The sequence below is a fragment of the Schistocerca gregaria genome, chromosome 2 (assembly GCF_023897955.1).
Source record: "Schistocerca gregaria isolate iqSchGreg1 chromosome 2, iqSchGreg1.2, whole genome shotgun sequence".
NCBI lineage: Eukaryota > Metazoa > Arthropoda > Insecta > Orthoptera > Acrididae > Schistocerca > Schistocerca gregaria.
In genome coordinates this window covers 654,465,166-654,488,067 of record NC_064921.1, presented here as the reverse complement: position 1 = coordinate 654,488,067, position 22,902 = coordinate 654,465,166, and the positions used below count along the sequence as shown (strand labels likewise).

General features: G+C 38.1%; 1 protein-coding gene across 1 annotated transcript in view; it reads right to left on the bottom strand.

Moving 5' to 3' along the window:
• The window catches only part of LOC126334688 (ribosome biogenesis protein BRX1 homolog), a 51,617-nt gene that overhangs the window by 1,820 nt on the left and 26,895 nt on the right, over positions 1–22,902 (bottom strand). The window contains exons 4-6 of the mRNA XM_049997171.1: positions 19,838–19,962; positions 10,542–10,677; positions 4,624–4,718 (exon numbers count right to left, since the gene is read on the bottom strand). Of these exons, the coding sequence (XP_049853128.1) occupies positions 4,624–4,718; positions 10,542–10,677; positions 19,838–19,962 (356 nt within the window). The remainder of the gene's footprint in view (positions 1–4,623; positions 4,719–10,541; positions 10,678–19,837; positions 19,963–22,902) is intronic.

The window sequence follows — 22,902 nt, the reverse complement described above, 5'->3', positions numbered from 1 at the left end:
AAAGCCAGCTTAAGGAGACATGGAAGTAAACTTGTCTACCGCTTTGTCTAGCATTACTGTTTTGCAGCTTATTTACAGCTCATACATATACAAGTTTACACATACTCTTACTGTGCTGTTTATTTACATGTACATTCTTTATTTCCAGAAAGGAAGCAAGGAGGATGAGTCTAAATACTAGGAAGTCATAATGCAGGCTTTGTTTACTTTACTTGTCCATAAGGTGGCTCTGCTGTATCGTATTTACTTTGTCTCATGACAGAATGTGCTATGAATCAACAACAGACCCATTCATTACTCAGTGCTATTCAGAGAAGTACAGCACAATAATGGAGAAGTACTGATACAGTCTTTCCTGGTCACTGGTTTGCAAGGAGAGGTCCTATTCCATAGCCTGCAAGGTCACCTGACCTGAATACACTTGATTACTTCGTTTGGGGATATATAAAGTCACTTGTGTATGAGAGCCCAGTGGGTATGGAGAGACAGAATTGTAGCTGCCTGTGATGTGATTCGAAACATACCAGGGATATCTGTCAGGGTGATTTAGACTCTTGTTCGTCAATGTCATGCTTGCACTGACAAAACAGGTTCAGCACATTTTGCACAATACAGTACAAATGGGGTGTTCATTGTGTTAACGATGGTATTTGCAGTTAACAAATGTACATAAAAAAGTACACAGTAATGTGATTTTATTCCTATTATCTCCTTAAGCTGGTTTCTGCGACCCTAGGTTCCTTACCTCAATTATTCAGTGGAGCATCCTCTATGCCCTATTAAAGTTTTATACGCTCTTACAGAAATACCCTGTATACTTGCACTGCACAATTTGGTACAGCTGTCATCAACATGAAGTTTGGTTTCACCACCAGAATGATTTACCGAGCATAGTCCTATTCAAAGATATATGGGAGGGGGGTACCTTTAGTACAACATGGACTCCAAATCACAATACAACTCACAATTTTTACATTAACAAACATGACCAGAGATGTAGAAGTGGTACTTGAAATAAATAAATTAATTAATAAATAAAGAAAAACTAAGAACTAACCCGGGATCGAACTGCAGACCTTTACAAGCATAGTCCCATTTGCAACCAGTGCTTATGAGCTGGCTGATAAATATTGCTTCTGTAAGTTATTTACATGAGCTCACTATGTCTGGTCAATGTGTGTGCAATTTTCATAACAGTTTAAGCACGTTTGGTAGTCAGAAACTCAATGAACTGTGTAGTAATTCTATCCAAACCTAGAGAATATTTGAATGTTTTGTGTTTTACAGATGTATCAAAACAAGCAGAAGACATATTGCTAATAACCAATCCTACAGGTCAAAACATTATTTCAAACTTTATCAGTGCGAGAGTGACATAGTCATTTGCCATTTTCTGTGGTAACATCATATTTATGATTTACTTATTTTCAACTTCTATTTGTGCAAAACAAAATCTGTTGTTTTGCAATGTTACTAGATTGTGAACTTAGCTTGATTCACAAAATTATGTCAGTCAAATATGATCTTAATTCATGGTGATTTCTGAGCATATTTTCTGTGCTAATCTAAGATGGGCTCTAAGTATTTTATATGACGACCCACAACAGTATCTGCAGAAGAATTTTAATGAGACTGACATTGGCTGTGGAAACCTTCATATTATATCACTGCAGTGTTGCCTGCTGTGTTTATTATTGCATTTACTACAGCCAGTGGACTTCAAAACACTAACAATAAAATATAACAAGATTCTCTGGGTTTTAAGAACACATACTTCATTAAAGAAATAGGTACTTAACTAAAACATTATGATGAAGGGAAGGACTTCATTTGTAATCCTGATTATAAGTTTTACTTGGATATCCATACTCAGAAGCTTTGTACTGGGTCACTTCAGGTGATGTAGTCCAATTTTAGAGTTGTTCACCACTGAACCATCTCAGATTGTGTGTGCAAGCTGCCTAAATGATTACAGGAGAAGCTGCAAAATTTTAGCCAATCTCCTTAGCTTTATGAGTAGCAGTCTCTTAAATGAAGAATGGCAAAACTTGCGTGGTGATATTTCAAAAATTTTGCCCAAATTTGAAGTTCTTCATTTTAAGTTTGATGGCATCTGGTTCACTATTTTTGGTAACACTCAAAAGCATCAAATTTTGTCATGACAAATTTTTTTCAGGTTTGAGAATCTCAATCTCTCCACTTAATTTGATTACAAAGCTTGTTTATAATTGCTACAAGTTTTATAACTTTTGGATTTATAGTTTTTGAGACACGTGGGGGCTGAAGTAGACTGAAAATTTGCTGCAAAAATAAACAACCTATCACAAAAGTGACACACAAACCATGCACTGACCACTACTTGGAATAACATAACTTTCTTTACAGAATATTAAATTTCTATGAATGCCTTTCCCCCCTCATCCCCCTCAATTTCATTGACGAGTCACCTACCATTGAAAACTGGATGCACTGCATACTAGAACAATGTACATACTTCTCACTACCTGTCCCTTGACTGCTGCTACCTTTTGCTGTCAATTTCTAGAATTATCTCAAAAGAAACATCAGTGAATGTAATAGCTGCTCTCACAAATATGACCGCACTAATGTAATGCCATGTGTGTACTCATTAGGTTTCGCACTGTGCTGCAATTGTGCTGTTTGTTCAGCGAGCAAAAATTTTTGGAAGCTCAAGAGGAAAACATTTCTCAACAACCCACCTTTTTCTTAAAGGATAATTATATTATTTTAAAATTTGCAATTTATCAAAGAACCAAAGTAAATATGAAAAAACAGATCTTGAAGCTTGATTGTTTGAAGATATATCAATTACATATCTGCCAGTAACATTTTAAATAAAGGTATAGTTTCCTAGGCCTGAGGTTTTCCTAAGGGGCTGGTCTCCAAAGTGTTAACGGACCAAGTCCTTAGCACCCATGTGAGAATCTGAATTTTTGAAACACGAGTAGAAATGTGAAGTTGTTCTTTTACACTTGCAATAGCTGAATACCATCAGGTAATTCATGCACTTTTGTTTACCTGAAGCTGCTTGCTGATATAACTCATCACAATTCAAACCACTAGCAGTTACTATTTGTTTGCTTTTTAAAGTTTGTGCCTTTGAAATTGTGTTTATATCGCATTTACCGACTCATGAATTTTAAGAGGAGAAGCTCCAAGAGAACATAAAATTGTTCTTATGATTTTCACACATTTCCATCTGCATATCTTCAGCAGATGAACCTGAGGAAACCAATTTGTTATGAGTTCCATGTGACAGATTATACACAACTTTTGCCTAGCTGTACCATGCTGGCTAAATATTTTACTGTTGGTGTGCCAGTTTCATTAACCCTGTCTCAATATTTAAAAATTTCATGATTATTTTTGAAAAGTGATTACTAACTTAGCAGGTATTCATATTTTGTCATAAAAGTGACTTTCTGGGGTGAAATGTGTAGTACTGCCAATAGACAATGATGTGCCAAAGAAACTGGTATAGGCATACATATTCAAATACAGAGATGTGGAAACAGGCAGAATACGGAACTGTGGCCAGCAATGTCCATATAAGACTACAAGTGTCTGGTGCAGTTGTTACATCAGTTACTGCTGCTACAATGGCAAGTTATCAAGATGTGAGTGAGTATGAATGTGGTGTTAAATCGGTGCATGGGCGAGTAGCCAAAGGTCCACTCGTGTACCCTTGATGACTCCACGACACAAAGCTTTATGCCTCACCTGGGCTCATCAACACTGACAATGGACTGTTGATGACTGGAAACATGTCACCTGGTCAGGTGAGTCTTGTTTCAAATTGTATCTAACAGATGGACTTTTAAGGGTATGGAGACAACCTCATGAATCATGAACCCTGTGTGTCAGCAAGGAACTGTTCAAGTTGGTGGAGGCTCTGTAATGGTGTGGGATGTGTGCAGCTGAAGTGATATGGGACCCACAATATGTCTAGATACGACTCTGACAGATGACACGTATATAAGCATCCTGTCTCATCACCTGAATCCATTCATGTCCCTTGTGTCCTACGGACTTGGGCTATTTCAGCAGTACAATGTGACACCCACACATCAAGTATCGCAACAGAGTGGCTCCAGGAACAATCTTCTGAGTTTAAACACTTCTGCTGGCCTCCAAACTCTCCAGACAAGAACATTATTGAGTATGTCTGAGATCCCTTGTAATACGCTGTTCCGGAGAGATCTCCACCCCCTGGTACTCTTATAGATTTATAGACAGCCCTGCAGGATTCATGAAGTCAATTCTCTCCAGCACTACTTCAGATGTTAGTAGAGTTCATGCATGTTGTGTTGCAGCGCTTCGCTTCTGGGTGCTTGTGGGGGCCCTAAATGGTATTAGGCTGATGTAGCAGTTTCTTTGGCTCTTCAGTGCGTGTAAGTACTCTAATATACAATATAGTGTTTTGACTATACATTTAGGGATTTCTCAGGCACACTGTACAGTGAGTTACAATGTAATCAGAGAAAAATACATTTTAATGTAGTTGAAAGCACCATTTGCAGAACAAAGGAATCACTGATACTGTCAAAAAAAACACTCAATAGAATGCCAGCACCAACAGAAGTCAAAGTATAGAAAACGTACCTTAGCAGGAGAAATATACGAGGCATTTTCCCATAGTGTCTGCCCACCAAAACTTGAACCAAATATCTTGACAGGATTCAACACAAATCGTGGCCCTAAAAAAAAGGTATAAGACCTATAAAATTCCCTACTTCTGTTTTAACAACAATCAAAACAAGAAAATTAAGAATTACATAAGCAAATAGATTTATATGTACTTTCTACTGAAAGAATACAAATTTTTCTATCAAGATATCTGATCATGAGTGTTCCCTCTTCAAAACTTCATACTAAATGTTAAATATTAAAAAAAAGAGGGATAACATGACAATGCAGAAACCACAAAACATCTTCATATTGTTATCTGCAAACGTCTGCACACTTACACTCATTTGCAGGCCACAACAAACTTTTGAGATACTTTCTTAACATAAACTTATTTTGTAAACATGAAAAAAGTTAACATGAAAACATTTATCATATGAAAATAGCTGCAAACAATGACCAAAACATCTAAGCGCACCACACAGAACTTAAATTCATCTAATCATTACCTAAAATAATAGATAGATCCCTGTATGTGTGTAATTGTGAAAAATTCCCCTCTTACTGTAAAGAAATAAGATTCAGTTAAAATAACTACTGAACACCATGTACTCAAAACCAGCACACAAGTGAATTTAGAAGCCAATATAAAATTAAGTGATACAAGGCAAAAGCCTGGTGTGATTCCAATAAAAGTATATTTGCCCTATCTAAACAGGGGAAAGAAAGAAAGAGATCTATGGCATTACATGATTATTCATCTCTCTCTCTCTCTCTCTCTCTCTCTCTCTCTCTCTCTCTTTCATAAATGCTGATGAATTACTAATGGGAGGGGAACAAGAATGCTAAAGTCAGGACACAATGCAACCTACGAGATATCATTTGTGACAAAGCTCAAATAATACAAAAATGCTCATATAATACAACTGGGAACAAAACAGTGGTTTTGTTTCTTTTATTCTAGGCTATGATGACAAAAATTATCACCAGACTATCAATTTCCGTCTCTAGTTACCCTCTTCACATCTTGGTACCGTCAAACAGGATGATTTCGGATGGTTTTGTCATTATTTTGATTGTTATGGAAGTGGTAGGGTATATGTGTAACAAATAAAATATCCCAGAACCAGAAAGTGTATGTGTAGGTATACTTATCTGAGGCAGTTAAATAAAGTGTCCGAAGTCACCCCATGGATTGGGGTGATTTCGGACACACGTGTTTTTTTAAATCTTTGTCCAAAGGTACAGTATATAGAGGGCGAATTCAGACAGTTACTGCCTTTTTTTAAAATTCAACATGCTTTTTATTTGATTTTGATGACATTTTACACATTTTAAGGTAGCCCTTTGTTATGAATAAGTGATATGGAATGATATAATGAATTTTATATATTACAGATAAGTTCTGCACAAGCTCATTTAATATTTTCGCTTAAGCGAACAGAACAATCTTCTGACTGTCGTTTGAAGAATAAATGCACCCATTCTTCTCCTAGAAAATTATTACAAAATGTCTTCTCTTTTCAGCCAGATTTATCAAGATAGCCTTTAACTAAATATCTAATATCTAATTTAGGGAAGGAAATTCCCCATGTGCAGCCCTTCATTTAGCACTGGCTGTCCTCCCTTTTTTTTCTTTTTTCCGGATGTGCTTTTTGCACTTTATTTTGTAGGGTTGATTTAGGTATACCATACAAATCTCACGCTTTTCTGTACGATAATCTACCGCTCTGAATATCACAAACAGCTTTATCTCAAAGTTATGGGTCATAATTACTCCGTACTTTAGCACCTCTCCTGCTCTCATACATTCTTGGCATTGTCCGAAATCACCCCACACAGTACACAGTTTTACAAAAACCATCGTCATTTTATAACCTTGCGCAAGAAACTCAACAAACTTTTACAGAAATTGTCTCAATGCTCTTAGCTACTGAGCGCATCGACAATTACGGTTACAATAACTTCCTGCTCGGCACAATAATAGAAAGTTTCCATTTTATGATAAAGCATGTATTTTTAACATCGAGACTGTTCAATTATTCACCTAGGGAAACAATTGACGCAAAATAAAAGTTGTGGGGAGTAATAAATGCAATCTTGCGATTAAAATAATTGGCGCACGGACGTTAAAATAAGCAACTCTTTGTTTCTATGCAGTGGCAAAGAGCAAATAAGCCATACTGTCCGAATTCACCCCCGTGTCCAAAATCACCCCATTTGACAGTACTTATTTTCTGCTTCAGTTTACAAAGTGACACTGTAGTACGACAGACATGTTCTACTTTCCCAAGTTCCGATACAGTCATGAATAAAAACAATGATGCAAGTTTGTCTTTAAAACTAGAAAAATAATGCTAGCTCAAAAGTTGTGTGGCTGCCTTTCCTGAGTTTTGTTTATTCCTAGAATCACCATTATTGTAATATATATTCCAGTTTGTTCCCTCTCATCCCTGCATCTAATTTTATCACAACTTTATAGGTGTCTTTCTTTCCTTATCTAGAATTCAATCATCTGTTCTTCGTTACTTCTTATTTCTCTACCTCCCCCCCCCCCCCCCCTTTCCATCAAATCTGCTTCCCACATGCACACCAGTCACCTAGGTCCTTCCAGTTTGAATGACAGCTGTTGTACTGGCCTATTACACCTGAAGTTACCATACTGCACCATCCACTCTCCTAATCACAAAACTTATTTCAACACTTAAATCTGTTTCTTATGCACCATTTCTTCCTACTTATTTCCTTTTCACTTTCAACTGATGGTAGGCACTAAAAATGACTGTGTCAACCTCAGCTTCTTGCAGCTGTTCAAGAATCCATCATCACACAGATCTTTAATTCCTTCCTTTGAACTTTTAAGAGTGCAGCAGACAACTCATTTAAGGCCCATCTCTTCCTATCACTGCTACAATCACTTCTGTCAAATAATGTTCATTCTTGCTTTTCATTTTTGTTCTCTCTTTGGGCTTACAACAGTCAAATAATTTCAGCACTTTGTACCTACGTCAGTTCGAAAATTCATCCTCCTCTTAGCCAGTCCTATACACTTCTCTTGAAATCTTTCCTGACACTTGATATTATTCCCAATGGACTTAATATTAGCACTGATATCTTTGACTGCCCCCCCCCCCCCCCCCATGAACCATGGACCTTTGGCGTTGGTGGGGGCGCTTGTACCTCAGCAATACATATAGCCGCACCATAGGTGCAACCGCAACGGAGGGGAATCTGTTGAGAGGCCAGACAAACATGTGGTTCCTGAAGAGGGGCAACAGCCTTTTCAGCAGTTGCAGGGGCAACAGTCTCAATGATTGAATAATCTAGCCTTGTAACACTAAACAAAATGGCCTTGCTGTGCTGGTACTGCGAACGACTGAATGCAAGGGGAAACTACAGCTGTAATTTTTCCCAAGGGCATGCAGCTTTATTGTATGGTTAAATGATGATGGCGTCCTCTTGGGTGAAATATTCTGGAGGTAAATCTCCGGGCGGGGACTACTCAGGAGGACGTCATTATCAAGAGAAAGAAAACTGGCGTTCTACGGATCGGAGCGTGGAATGTCAGATCCCTTAATCGGGCAGGTAGATTAGAAAATTTAAAAAGGGAAATGGATAGCTTAAAGTTAGATATAGTGGGAATTAGTGAAGTTCGGAGGCAGGAGGAACAACACTTATGGTCAGGTGAATACAGGGTTATAAATACAAAATCAAATAGGGGTAATGCAGGAATAGGATCAATAATGAATAAAAAAGTAGGAATGTGGGTAAGCTACTACAAACAGCATTGTGAACACATTACTGTGGCCAAGATAGATACGAAGCCCATGCCTACCACAGTAGTACAAGTTTATATGCCAATTAGCTCCGCAGATGAAGAGATTGATGAAATGTATGATGAGATAAAAGAAGTTATTCATTTAGTTAAGGGAGACGAAAATTTAATAATCATGGGTGACTGGAATTCAATAGTAGGAAAAGGAAGAGAAGGAAACGTAGTAGGTGAATAGGGTTAAGGAATGAAAGACAAAGCCACCTGGTAGAATTTTGCACAGAGCACAACTTAATCATAGCTAACACTTGGTTTAAGAATCATAAAATAAGGTTGTATAGATGGAAGAAGCCTGGAGATACTGGAAGGTGTCAGATTATATAATGGTAAGACAGATTTAGGAATCAGGTTTTAAATTGTAAGACATTTTCAGGGGCAGATGTGGACTCTGACCACAATCTATTGGTTATGACCTGTAGATTAAAACTGAAAAAACTGCAAAAAGGTGGGAAAATAAGGAGATGGGACCTGGATAAATTGAAAGAACCAGAGGTTGTAGAGAGTTTCAGGGAGAGCATTAGGGAACGATTGACAAGAATGGGGGAAAGAAATACAGTAGAAGAAGAATAGGTAGCTTTGAGAGATGAAATAGTGAAAGCAGCAGAGGATCAAGTAGGTAGAAAGATGAGGGCTAGTAGAAATCTTTGGGTAACAGAAAAGATATTGAATTTAATTGATGAAAGGAGAAAATAGAAAAATGCAGTAAATGAAGCAGGTGAAAAGGAATACAAATGTCTCAAAAATGAGATCAACAGGAAGTGCAAAGTGGCTAAGCAGGGTTGGCTATATGACAAATGTAAGGATGTAGAAGCACGTATCATCAAGGCTCAGATGGAAACCCAGTTCTAAGCAAAGAAGGGAAAGCAGAAAGGTGGAAGGAGTATATTTCCTACCACCCAGTTCTGAAATAGAGACTGTTGTCCTCCAATAGGTGAATTACCATCTTGAACATAATCTGAAGATGGTACCTCAGCCACTTGCACTTTTTTTGTGCTTGGGACTACCTCTATCTATGCAACAAAGAACCTATCACCACATCCTCTCTAGCCCTTTTACCCCCAGAACCTTCCTTGCTGATCTTCTACAGCACCCACATCTCATTCATCACCGAACACTGTTCCCCAAAAACCTTACCCAGAAGTATCACACACACACACACACACACACACACACACACACACACACACACACACACACACACACACACACCTCAGTCCTTTCAAAAGTCTTATTTTTTAGCTCAAGCTCAGTTTTAAACTGCTTTGCTTTACTCTTTCCCTTCAGAGAAAGAATATCTTCTTCACCATATATGGTGGGAACTGTACTTCCACCATATGATCTATTCTTGTGAAACCTCACCCCCCTCCTCTTCCCTAGCCTCACTTTTCTTCTTCTGCCATTTTCCACACTCTTCCTTCCCTGCTAAAATGCTGTATTTACCTCCCCTCCCAAATACAATCACTGTCACTTTAGGAAATTTCACTTTTTTCCTTCAACTCCTACTGTGTTATTGTCACTGAAAAGCAACTGTCTTCCTCTCTGTCACATCTTCCATTATCTTCCCACCATCTTCTTGTCCTGCACCTTACACTCTCTCAATTGCCACACACCTTACCTTCATCCAGATTTAACATACGCATAAATTAGTGTAATGAAATTTATAACAAGCAAAACATGTGTACATCCCACCTTCATTGTACTCAGGTTATACTGAGGAATTTATTTTTAAATATTGAAACAAACAACATTTCTTCTATAATATGCTGTAACAGTTTTCAATTCTTTAGCACTGTTATGTCACTACTATTACAGCAATTCTGGAATTAACACATCTGATGTCACATAATGCCATAACATTTAGTAAAGTTAAGTGCTCAGTGGAAAGGCTATCTCATTAGCTATTAAAAGCTTGTATGGCTACCAGAATATACTCGTTTCTCAGTCTACAATGTGCTACTGCTCATAATATTCTCAGTCTGGAATAATACTTCGTATCTTGTTTTACAGAATTAATTCAAATATCAAACAAACACTTGTTACATTTTAAGCAACTTGTACATACCTATTTCAGTAAGAGCACCATCTTCAGAGAGAATCTGAAAATTTCTAAACCATATTCGATTGTCAAGAACAGAGAACGTGAAGACATGGTCAATGAATGGCTGACTTCTTGGATGCTTGTTTGGAGTTCCAAATACCTAAAAATCAATACATACAAGTCTTAATACTGTAAACTCAGCCAATACAATATCATGAAGTTAAATGCAGTAATTTAATTCAGTACCATGTACACACTACATGACATGCTCTGCTCCTAACAGATGGTATTGAAGACCATACAACAACTACAAAATATTTCAATGGAATGATGCAAAAACTGTGGTCCACATCGCTTAGTAGCAAAAGTGACAAAAAGCAGATTACAGAGTACCTGACGGCTCAACACAAAAGTTTTGTCTCAAGTGCAGATAGTGTTGAGGATCAGTGGACAAAGTTCAAAACCATGGTACAATATGCATTAGATGAGTATGTGCCAAGCAAGATCGTAAGAGATGGGAAAGAGCCACCGTGGTACAACAACCGAGTTAGAAAACTGCTGCGGAAGCAAAGGGAACTTCACAGCAAACATAAACATAGCCAAAGCCTTGCAGATAAACAAAAATTACGCGAAGCGAAATGCGGTGTGAGGAGGGCTATGCGAGAGGCTTTCAATGAATTCAAAAGTAAAGTTCTATGTACTGACTTGGCAGAAAATCCTAAGAAATTTTGGTCCTATGTCAAAGCGGTAGGTGGATCAAAACAAAATGTCCAGACACTGTGACCAAAATGGTACTGAAACAGAGGATGACAGACTAAAGGCCGAATTACTAAATGTGTTCTTCCAAAGCTGTTTCACAGAGGAAGACTGCACTGTGCTTCCTTCTCTAGATTGTCGCACAGTTGACAAAATGGTAGATATCGAAGTAGACGACAGAGGGATAGAGAAACAATTAAAATCGCTCAAAAGAGGAAAGGCCGCTGGTCCTGATGGAATACCAGTTCGATTTTACACAGAGTACGCAAAGGAACTTGCCCCCCTTCTTGCAGCGGTGTACCGTAGGTCTCTAGAAGAGCATAGCATTTCAAAGGATTGGAAAAGGGCACAGGTCATCCCCGTTTTCAAGAAGGGACGTCGAACTGATGTGCAGAACTATAGACCTATATCTCTAACGTCGATCAGTTGTAGAATTTTGGAACACGTATTATGTTCGAGTAAAATGTCTTTTCTGGAGACTAGAAATCTACTCTGTAGGAATCAGCATGGGTTTCGAAAAAGACGGTCGTGTGAAACCCAGCTCGCGCTATTCGTCCACGAGACTCAGAGGGCCTTAGACACAGGTTCACAGGTAGATGCCGTGTTTCTTGACTTCCGCAAGGCGTTTGACACAGTTCCCCACAGTCGTTTAATGAACAAAGTAAGAGCATACGGACTATCAGATAAATTGTGTGATTGGATTGAGGAGTTCCTAGATAACAGAACGCAGCATGTCATTCTCAATGGAGAGAAGTCTTCCGAAGTAAGAGTGATTTCAGGTGTGCCGCAGGGGAGTGTCATAGGACCGTTGCTATTCACAATATACATAAATGACCTGGTGGATGACATCGGAAGTTCACTGAGGCTTTTTGCAGATGATGCTGTGGTGTATCAAGAGGTTGCAACAATGGAAAATTGTACTGAAATGCAGGAGGATCTGCAGCGAATTGACGCATGGTGCACGGAATGGCAATTGAATCTCAATGTAGACAAGTGTAATGTGATGCGAATACATAGAAAGATAGGTCCCTTATCATTTAGCTACAAAATAGCACGTCAGCAACTGGAAGCAGTTAATTCCATAAATTATCTGGGAGTACTCATTAGGAGTGATTTAAAATGGAATGATCATATAAAGTTGATCGTCGGTAAAGCAGATGCCAGACTGAGATTCATTGGAAGAATCCTAAGGAAATGCAATCCGACAACAAAGGAAGTAGGTTACAGTACGCTTGTTCGCCCAATGCTTGAATACTGCTCAGCAGTGTGGGATCCGCACCAGGTAGGTTTGATAGAAGAGATAGAGAAGATCCAACGGAGAGCAGCGCGCTTCGTTACAGGATCATTTAGTAATTGCGAAAGCGTTACGGAGATGATAGATAAACTCCAGTGGAAGATTCTGCAGGAGAGACGCTCAGTAGCTCGGTACGGGCTTTTGTTATAGTTTCGAGAACATACCTTCACCGAAGAGTCAAGCAGTATATTGCTCCCTCCTACGTATATCTCGCGAAGAGACCATGAGGATAAAATCAGAGAGATTAGAGCCCACACAGAAGCATACCGACAATCCTTCTTTCCACGTACAATACGAGACTGGAATAGAAGGGAGAACCGATAGAGGTACTCAGGGTACCCTCCGCCACACACCGTCAGGTGGCTTGCGGAGTATGGATGTAGATGTAGATTACATAACAGACATACCTGTATTTGGGATCATATCTAAAAGATTGTGTATTATAGGTAATATTTTCCTTAGACATACATAATAGAAAAATCTTTTTATCCTGTGTATGTACAAATTTTCGATAGTGTCAAACAGAAAGATGCTTTTTGTATGATTCAGATGATTCCAGTTTCACAATGCCAGATACGTGGCTGCCTGGCTGTTCAATTTTTTTAAAGTGACCCTAGCATTGAAGATGATCGGGGGGGGGGGGAGTCTGCAGCTGAATGAATGACAAATAAGAACACAATTCCCTCACATTCCTTGGGTCACATTTCATGTTCACTACCCATGGGCAGACATGCTAAAATCACACAAGTTAACTGCATCCCTTGTCCAGAGTCGTCCTTACAACCCACTTGCTTCTACATCACAAATTTCGTTAATCATTTCTGTACAATGGTCCATGGCCCAAAAGAGCTCTTGCCTCCGCACTCCCCCCCCCCCCCCCCCCTCTTCTCCCAACTTTAAGTACCTATCAAACATCAAGCAACTCCTAACAGAATAAAGTCGTGCCTTTTGTGGATACTACACAAATGAAAACTAATTGCTCACGAACAGTTACCTCCAAAAGACTCCATGTTACAATGGACAGTCACACATCACAAAATGTCCTCTGTCATAAAATCATAGACAACAGCAACTATTATGCAGGAAGTCCCATGTCACATATTGCATTCACAGCATCAATATACTAAGCGCAGCAACATCTTTCTCCAATTCTCTCCCTTTCATATCTTAACACATTCTTACATTCTTCTTTCTATACATCTTCATTTGAGGATGAAGAGAACACTTAAAACATGAACTGAACCAGAGCTCATACATGCAAATTAAAAAGATGGTAATGACTTTAGTGTTTGGAAATTTAAATTGTTATTTTTGTCACCTGACAGCAGACAGGGATTAGAAGAACAAAGAGTATTGTTATTGGTGTTGGATGGAACAACAGCTTGTTTCTCTTAGGCCGTGATCTACATGAGCGACAACTTCAGGTGACAAAACAAAACCGCAGGTGTAGTTATGGAAGTGTCCTATGTACATCTGTGTCGCTGCCTGTCTCCCGCTGCAACTGGCAACGTTTGAATTCAAATGTGTTTGTATCTTATCACTGCAGGCGCGCAACAGATAGCAACAGCCACATGTCTTCTCAGCACAGCAGTGGAGCAGACACGACGGCAGCTATGAATTACTTACCATCTGATTTTAAGAAAACAACTCAGTGACAAACTTTGATTCTTCCGCATCTTATAGCTTGATATCTTTAAACGATAAAGTTCTGAATTTATTTCCGTTATTCGTCATAGTTGCTGTGCTGCACGAAATTGAGTACATGCCTGCACAACATTTTTAAGAATTTGCAGGGGTAAAATCACATTGTGCAGACTTTCCGTATAGGATCAGTTAAGATCATGCTTTCTGAATAAAACTTGAAATTAAAAAAAATGAAAGAAATCAGTCAAATATTTTATGAAATGATTTTTGTAAAAGAAATAAGAAGATCAGAAAAACGTTCTACATGCCTTTGAATGATGCTCGAGATCATGAGCAGAAAATGAGGTGCACCAAACATTTCCTTAATTATTTTTTTTATTTCACACTTTTTGACAAATCATTACACAAAATGTTTGACTTCCTTTTCAAAAATTTTGTAAACTTTACTTTTACAGATTATTTACAGTAATTGAAACACTTCGCCTGCAGATGAATTATGTTCGCAACATCAAATATCTGTAAAATTTCATGGTTCATTGTAATTTATTAAGAACTGAATGTGCGTGATATACTGGGAAAGGTGTGAAGATAAAGTTCTTTGGCAAGACCTTAAAAATATACTCAGTGATGCAATGTAAATAGTATATATAAAACTTAGTATACAGAATTGTAACTCAGTGAGTAAAAATATAAGAATGATCCGAAATCGAACACAGGAACTTCTCCTATCACCTAATCACAAACTGTAAACGCTACCCCTCCACCACAGCTAACTGTTATGTATTGCTCTTAATCTGTGTACTTATGTTTGTATTTAGCGTAGTTAGTCATGTAGTAGTCATTCCTCCATATTTATTGGCTGTTAAAAGTTCTTCATCATGTAAAAAACCGTATTTAATTTATTGATGAGATAGTCGACTGCTCCTCTGCTCATTCACATGTATTTGAAGAATTTGTCTGGTGATCTTAAGCAGCCACCTGGTAGCGCAACATAGTCGCTTGCACACAGGACACCTAAGTTTTTTGCCCAATGCTGCTGCTTGTCACTGGAGTGTCACGTATCCAGAAGTCATTCGCTGTCGCTCACTTCTGTCGCTCATGCAAGACAAGGCCTTACTACTGACAGGGTGCAGTAAGGAATTTTGCAGTCACAATGGACAGAGAGACAAAATTCAGATTACACAAACTAATGAGCCATATTAAACTGCGGCAAATGAATCCTCTTGCTCTATGCAAGGATGTCACATCTCCAGCCAAACTAACTATGCACCCATTTTTATAAAACTAGGCTACTGCATAGTATGGCACAGACCACTGTCAATTTCTGTTGCTAAAATGAATTTCTTTCACATTTTTTTTTTTTTGATAACACAGATAATGAACACATTTCTATGAACTGAAATGTGAAAAAAATGTAAGAGAATAGAAAACAACAAATACAGGAAAAGTGTCAGGGAATACAAAGATGACTACAGTTCTTTACATGTCACCAAACCAAGGACAATCATTTCGGAAATGTGTTCTAACATAAATAGAAAACAATTATTTAAATAAAAAACTTTTTAATGTAACACATTTTTAAAACTGACTACAAAGCATAAAATAAAACAATGGAAAATTGAGGATGAAAAGCAACAATATTATGAAAAAGATAGTTGTTACTCACAATGTAGCAGAGATGCTGAGTTGCAGATAGGTACAACAGAAAGACTGTCAAAGTGAGCTTTCAAGCAACAAGGCCTTCGTCGGCTGTATGGCTAGTAGCAACTATCATTTTCATAATACTGTATGAAGCATAAAATAATATCTCTTAGTCCCATACAGCTTCCTAGTTGTAAACATTTTTGCTTGTGAATTTTTAATAACTATGACAATACACGTAAAATTAAAAATTAAAAATGTGGGGTGCACACAATAGAAAATAGTAAGGAGTATATACAGCAGCAGCTGTCATTGAGAAAAATAACAACAGTTCGTATCATTTGCAGTGCAATAAAACTGTCAGTGACTTAGGAAATTATTCAAGCATGAATACCTACCGCATACACCCCATATTTTTTGTTTTAAATTTTACAAGTACTGTAATAGTTAATAAAAATTCACAAGCATACATTTTCTGGTCTATATGCATGGCACTAAGAATCTGTATGGGATTTTATCCCTGTGTTGTACTAAAAAGTTTTTTACTAAAATAATTATTTTCTGCTTTTTAGTCTTGAGTGTGTGAAATTTTCCAATCGATTTCTAACATTCTGATGAGATTACAACAGAGATATGTGGCAAATTTCTGGAATATTTAATTTCCTGTTCACCTGAGTCAACCCATATCCTCCTAAGTATATCTCGCAAAAAGACCGAGGAGGTAAAAACTGGAGAGACTGGAGCTCACACGGAGACTTACAAGCAATCTTTCTTCCTGCAAACAATTTACAACAAAGACAGCTAAAGGGAGCAGTGACGCTGCTACACGAAGTCCCTTCTGCCATACAACACACAAGAAAGTGAATTAATATTGCTTTGTAATCTAGTTCTGTGCTATGTTGAAAGTTTCAAGTCTCTAGTTCAATGAAAAGTTAGTTTGAAATCAATTGTAAAATTTGTACCAAAAAGACAAACAGCCAAGAAAGTGACTTAATAAAAACATATTAAAAAGCAAAGGTGCCTACATGTGTGATCTAATCACAAAAACAATTAGAGCAATTATTTGCAACACGTGTGAACTCTGGAAACATGGGTTTAGAAGGGAAACTACATTAATGGTTATACTGATTTTTGGAAGTCTTAAAAAGCCAACTGTGTGGAAGAGAGTGTGCCATTAAACTGTGTGGTTTTAGGTTATGACTCTGTGACTTGTATGAAACATGAAGTGGTATGAAAACACCCCAAGACAAAGAAAAAGTTATCGAAACCACACACAGTTTAAAAATGAAGTTAACTGATCCCTAAAGTGTCCAGTCACAATCGTTACATTTATGTTTAAACAGAATTAAGATCTGTATAAGGTTTGGTGTAGTGAATACAGAGAGAGACAGTGGTATCAAATTAAGTTTTGTGAGGTATTCATATTCAAGCCACAGAAAGTTCTGAGTTCTATTAAAGGAATGGAATTTGCATATATTAAAAAAAAAAAAAAAAAAAAAAAAAAAAAAAAAAAAACACATGTGCTGAAGCCACTTCTCATTTCCTCCACATTCAAAACTATTCACTTTAAAATGATAACAGACTCAAGATTTGACAAGTGCATAACTTTGTTTCATGACAACAGCAAAAAAGACACTCTTCTGTCCAGGGATGGCTTAGGACAACTAAGGAACTTCACAGAAGAGCTTCTGTAAAGTTTGGAAGGTAAGAGACGAGATACAGGCAGAAGTAAAGCTGTGAGGACCGGGTGTGAGTCATGCTTCAGTGGCTCAGATGGTAGAGCACTTGCCCGCGAAAGGCAAAGGTCCCGAGTTCGGGTCTCGGTCGGGCACACAGTTTTAATCTGCCAGGAAGTTTCATATCAGCGCACACTCCGCTGCAGAGTGAAAATCTCATTCACCAAAGGGTACAGTTCGGATTGAGACATGAAAGCAGACAATTGGTCTTTAGGCAGCAAGGAAGTGAAAAGACTTAGAAAATTTCGTGTTGTTTGGTATCACAGGACTTAGTCTCTGAGTGGTGAGCAGCTGCGAGCCTGGTGTGAACTATCTTTTCGCATTGTTAACGAGATTTGGTATAGAACTTTTAATCCGTGATGAGATTTGAATGCTCGAACTGTGTCAAATGGATATGTGCTCAAGTGTAGCACTTTCGCTATTAGTTTGCTTTTTGAATAAATATTATTCTAACAAAATTGTAACTGTGTGACCTACATCGTTTATGGGTTGTTAGTTTAGTTCTTGATATTATTATTACTGTTTGCCTTTACAAATGTCTGCTTGTGTCTGTGGATGTGTGTGCGTGCGTGCATGAGATTGTACACCTGTCCTTTTTTCCTCCCTAAGGTAAGTCTTTCCGCTCCCGGGATTGGAATGACTCCTTACCCTCTCCCTTAAAACCCACATCCTTTCGTCTTTCCCTCTCCTTCCTGAAGAAGCAACCATCGGTTACGAAAGCTAGTAATTCTGTGTGTGTGTTTGTGTGTTTTGTTCATGTGCCTGTCTGCCGGCGCTTTCCCGCTTGGTAAGTCTTGGAATCTTTGTTGTGTGTGTGTGTGTGTGTGTGTGTGTTTTAGTTATTGTGCCTGCCTACCGGTGCTTTCCCGCTTGGATTAGAAAGAAACTTCCACATGGGAAAAAATATATTAAAAACAAAGATTCCAAGACTTACCAAGCGGGAAAGCGCTGGTAGATAGGCACAATAAATAAAACACACAAACACACACACAGAATATGTCTGCTTGTGTGTGTGTGTGTGTGGAGGGGGGGGGGGGGGGGGGCGAGTATATACCTATCCTTTTTCCCCCTAAGGTAAGTCTTTCCGCTCCCGGGATTGGAATGACTCCTTACCCTCTCCCTTAAAACCCACATCCTTTCATCTTTCCTTTTCCTTCCCTCTTTCCTGACGAAGCAGCTGCAGGTTGCGAAAGCTCGAAATTCTGTCTGTCTGTGTGTGTGTGTGTGTGTGTTTTATTTATTGTGCCTATCTACTGCTTGGTAAGTCTTGGAATCTTTGTTTTAATACACACACACACACACACACACACACACACACACACACACACACACACTTTACAGTCATTTATTGTTAACAATATCTGCTTATTCCCAAGAATAAGCAACTTTCACTCAGTTAATACTCTGCAGAAATCCAACCTGCATTTGGATTGGACTTCCTTAACTCTTGTGCAGAAAGGTGTGCACTATAGTGCTCTATCCGTTTTCAATAAGCTACCATAAGAATTCAAAATTCTTAGCAGTAATCTGCACACTTTGAAATCAAAACTGAAGAGTTTTCTCTTGGGTTACTCCATCTATTATATTGAGGAGTTCATTGAAAAATTTAGCTGATACTTTTGTTGTATTGTTGACTGTGTTTATTTTAACTTACGGCTGGACTTTTTTGGGTTCATAAATATTTTATTTTTATCTGTTATTACTTTTATGTTGTAATTTCATGTACTGACATGTTCCATGACCCTGGAGATTTGCTCCTCAATTTGGTCCTACGGACCTATCTCTTTTCCATTACCCCCTTCCTTTCATCCTTCACTGCCCCATACCCACACCTTCATCAGCTCAGGCAACTGCTTTCAGTAATCAAGTGTCAATAATTAGTCTTGCCGTGGCCACAACATACATTTGGATGTTTATGAGCGGCCGTGTGTGTGAATATGTGTATAATTGCTAGAAAAAGAGCTAGTGCTCAAAAGCTAGTGTGAATGCTGTTTTCTGTTACATGTTACTGTGCTCACATGATACCGGTATATCTTGTTAAAAATTTTATTTGATGTGGTCAACTGTTTCAGTAATCTGCAATAAAAATTCTGGCAATTAGCAGTGTATACATTGTTGATGGTTTCTTGCTGGGAGCAACTTTACCTGAAGAGCCAACAAAACAAAGTTTACTGTTTTTCCTATAATCGAGCATGTTTCTCCAGTCATAATGAATTTCATGAGGCCCACTAAACAAATTTTTATTGTACCTGTACAAAGAGCTCTTTCAGAAGTGCATAATGTGGATATTTTGTGAAATTTTCATCAAATGAGAGTAGTGGTCTTGATCCTTTCAAGCAATTTCCTGTGAACTTCAGTTCTGCCATTGTGTATGCTGGAAAACAAAATAACATCATTAAGACCAAGATAACTTAAGGAAAAAACAATTCTCTTAATAAATGAACAAAGAGGAAAAAATTTACTCTCATCAAAACCACAAATTTTTGAGTATGGCTAAAATGTGTTGGTAAGGCAACATGAAAAGATATTTATTTTTAAATTTAATTTGGATCTCTTTTTCTGCAGGTGCCATCCAGAAGCCAAAAAATTTTCAATATGTTCTGTTAAACCATTACATTATTGGTCATTACTTATTCTGTACTCTCAAACAAACAAAAACACAGCCAGTTCTTGGAAAATGGAACAGATCACATCTGTGTACAAGATGGGTAGTAGAAGTGATCCATAAAACTACCGTCCAATATCTTTGACATTGATTTGTTCCAAAATCTCATAACATATTCTCAGCTCAAACATAATCATAATGAATATCTTGAACAGAACGACCTCCACCATATCAACCAGCATGGACTCCAAAAACATTGATCATATTAAACTCAACTTACACTTTTCTCGTACAACACTGAAAGCTTCGGATTGGAGCAGGCAGGTGAATGCAGTATTTCTAAGATTTCCAAAAAGCATTTGACTCAGTACCACACCTACACTTATCGTCAAAAGTATGACCATAAGGGCTACCAAGTGAAATTTGTGACTGGACTGAAGACTTTTGGTAGGACGACACAGCATGTTATCCTGGATGGAAAGTTGTCGTCAGATGTAGAAGTAACTTTGGAAGTGCCCCAGGGAAGTGTGTTGAGACCCATACTGTTCATATGGTACATTAATTAACTTCCTGACAATATTAATAACATCAGGCTTTTTTGCAGCTAATGCACTTATCTGTAATGAACTACCATCTCAAAGACACTGCATAGATATTCAGTCAGATCTTGAAGACTTCAAAGTGGTGCAAAGATTGTGAACTTGCTTTAAATGTTCAGAAATGTAAAATTGTATATTTCACTAAACAAAACAATACTGCTGATGTTTGTGGGACCCATACCAGATAGGACTAATGTGGAATATTGAATGAATATGGGGAAGGCCAGCACAAATGGTGACAGGTTTGTTTAATCCATGAGAGTCAGATACATACTGAAGGAACTGAACTGGCAGACTCTTGAAGACAGACAAACTATCCTGAGGAAGTCAGTTAACAAAGTTTTAAGAACCAGCTTTAAATGAGTGCTCTAGAGATATACTACAACCCCTTATGTATCACACATAGGCATCATGAGGATAAAATTAGAATAATTAATGCACACGTGGAAGCATTCAAACAATCATTCTTCCTGTGCTTCATACGTGAATGGATCAGGAAGGAACCCTAATAACAGAAACAATGGCACATACCCTCTGTTACAGATGTAGACGTAGCCATCTGTCAATATAAATAAATATTTACAAAAATCATGTACTTAAGAACAGAAGTAGCAAGAAAGGAGAGCATATTGCAGCGATTCCATGTGTTACCGGATTTAGTTAATCCAAAATGGCAGCTATTTGTGATCCCACAAAATCAGTTCAGAATACCTTGGCATAACATGACTGACTCTTGTTTGAGGAAATGAAAAACATGTTTAGATATTACATTAAAAAAATATATATAGATAAAAATTTAAAAAGTGACTAGTACATGCCTGTTTGATTATCTACACTTCAATCTAAAGCTGAACTTTATTTATTTAATGCGCATTTCACAAAAGAAAATGAACAAAGCATTGCCTCTGCCAATTCAGGTTGGTTCAATGTCCCCATCATCACTTCTTCCTCCACAGTATAAAAATGACAGAACCGGCAAGATTGGAAGATAAATTTTAAGCAAACTAATTTTACATTAAGACTGAAGCAAACTGTGACAGATAAAGGTTACACACTGAAGCTGTTTACCAGATGAAATGAAGTTAGTCTGTAAGTAAAATGCCTAGCTATATTAGCCGCCGCCCCCCCCCCCCCCCCCCCCCCAATGAACTATGGACCTTGCCGTTGGAGGCTTGCGTGTCTCAGAGATACAGATGGCCGTACCGTAGGTGCAACCACAATGGAGGAGTATCTGTTGAGAGGCCAGACAAATGTGTGGTTCCTGAAGAGGGGCAGCAGCCTTTTCAGTAGTTGCAGGGGCAACAGTCTGGATGATTGACTGATCTGGCCTTGTAACAATAACCAAAACGGCCTTGCTGTGCTGGTACTGCGAACGGCTGAAAGCAAGGGGAAACTACAGCCGTAATTTTTTTCCCGAGGGCATGCAGCTTTACTGTATGGTTAAATGATGATGGCGTCCTCTGGGGTAAAATATTCCGGAGGTAAAATAGATCTCCATTCGGATCTCCGGGCGAGGACTACTCAAGAGGACGTCGTTATCAGGAGAAAGAAAACTGGCGTTCTACAGATCGGAGTGTGGAATGTCAAATCCCTTAATCGGGCAGGTAGGTTAGAAAATTTAAAAAGGGAAATGGATAGGTTAAAGCTAGATATAGTGGCAATTAGTGAAGTTCGGTGGCAGGAGGAACAAGACTTTTGGTCAGGTGAATACAGGGCTATAAATACAAAATTAAATAGGGGTAATGCAGGAGTAGGTTTAATAATGAATAAAAAAAATAAGAGTGCGGGTAAGCTACTGCAAACAGCATAGTGAACGTATTATTGTGGCCAAGATAGACACAAAACACACGCCTACTATAGTAGTACAAGTTTATATGCCAACTAGCTCTGCAGGTGATGAAAAAATTGAGGAAATGTATGATGAGATAAAAGAAATTATTCAGATAGTGAAGGGAGACGAAAATTTAATAGTCATGGGTGACTGGAATTCAAGTGTAGGAAAAGGGAGAGAAGACAACATAGTAGGTGAATATGGATTGGGGGGAAGAAATGAAAGAGGAAGCCGTCTGGTAGAATTTTGCACAGAGCATAACTTAATCATAGCTAATAC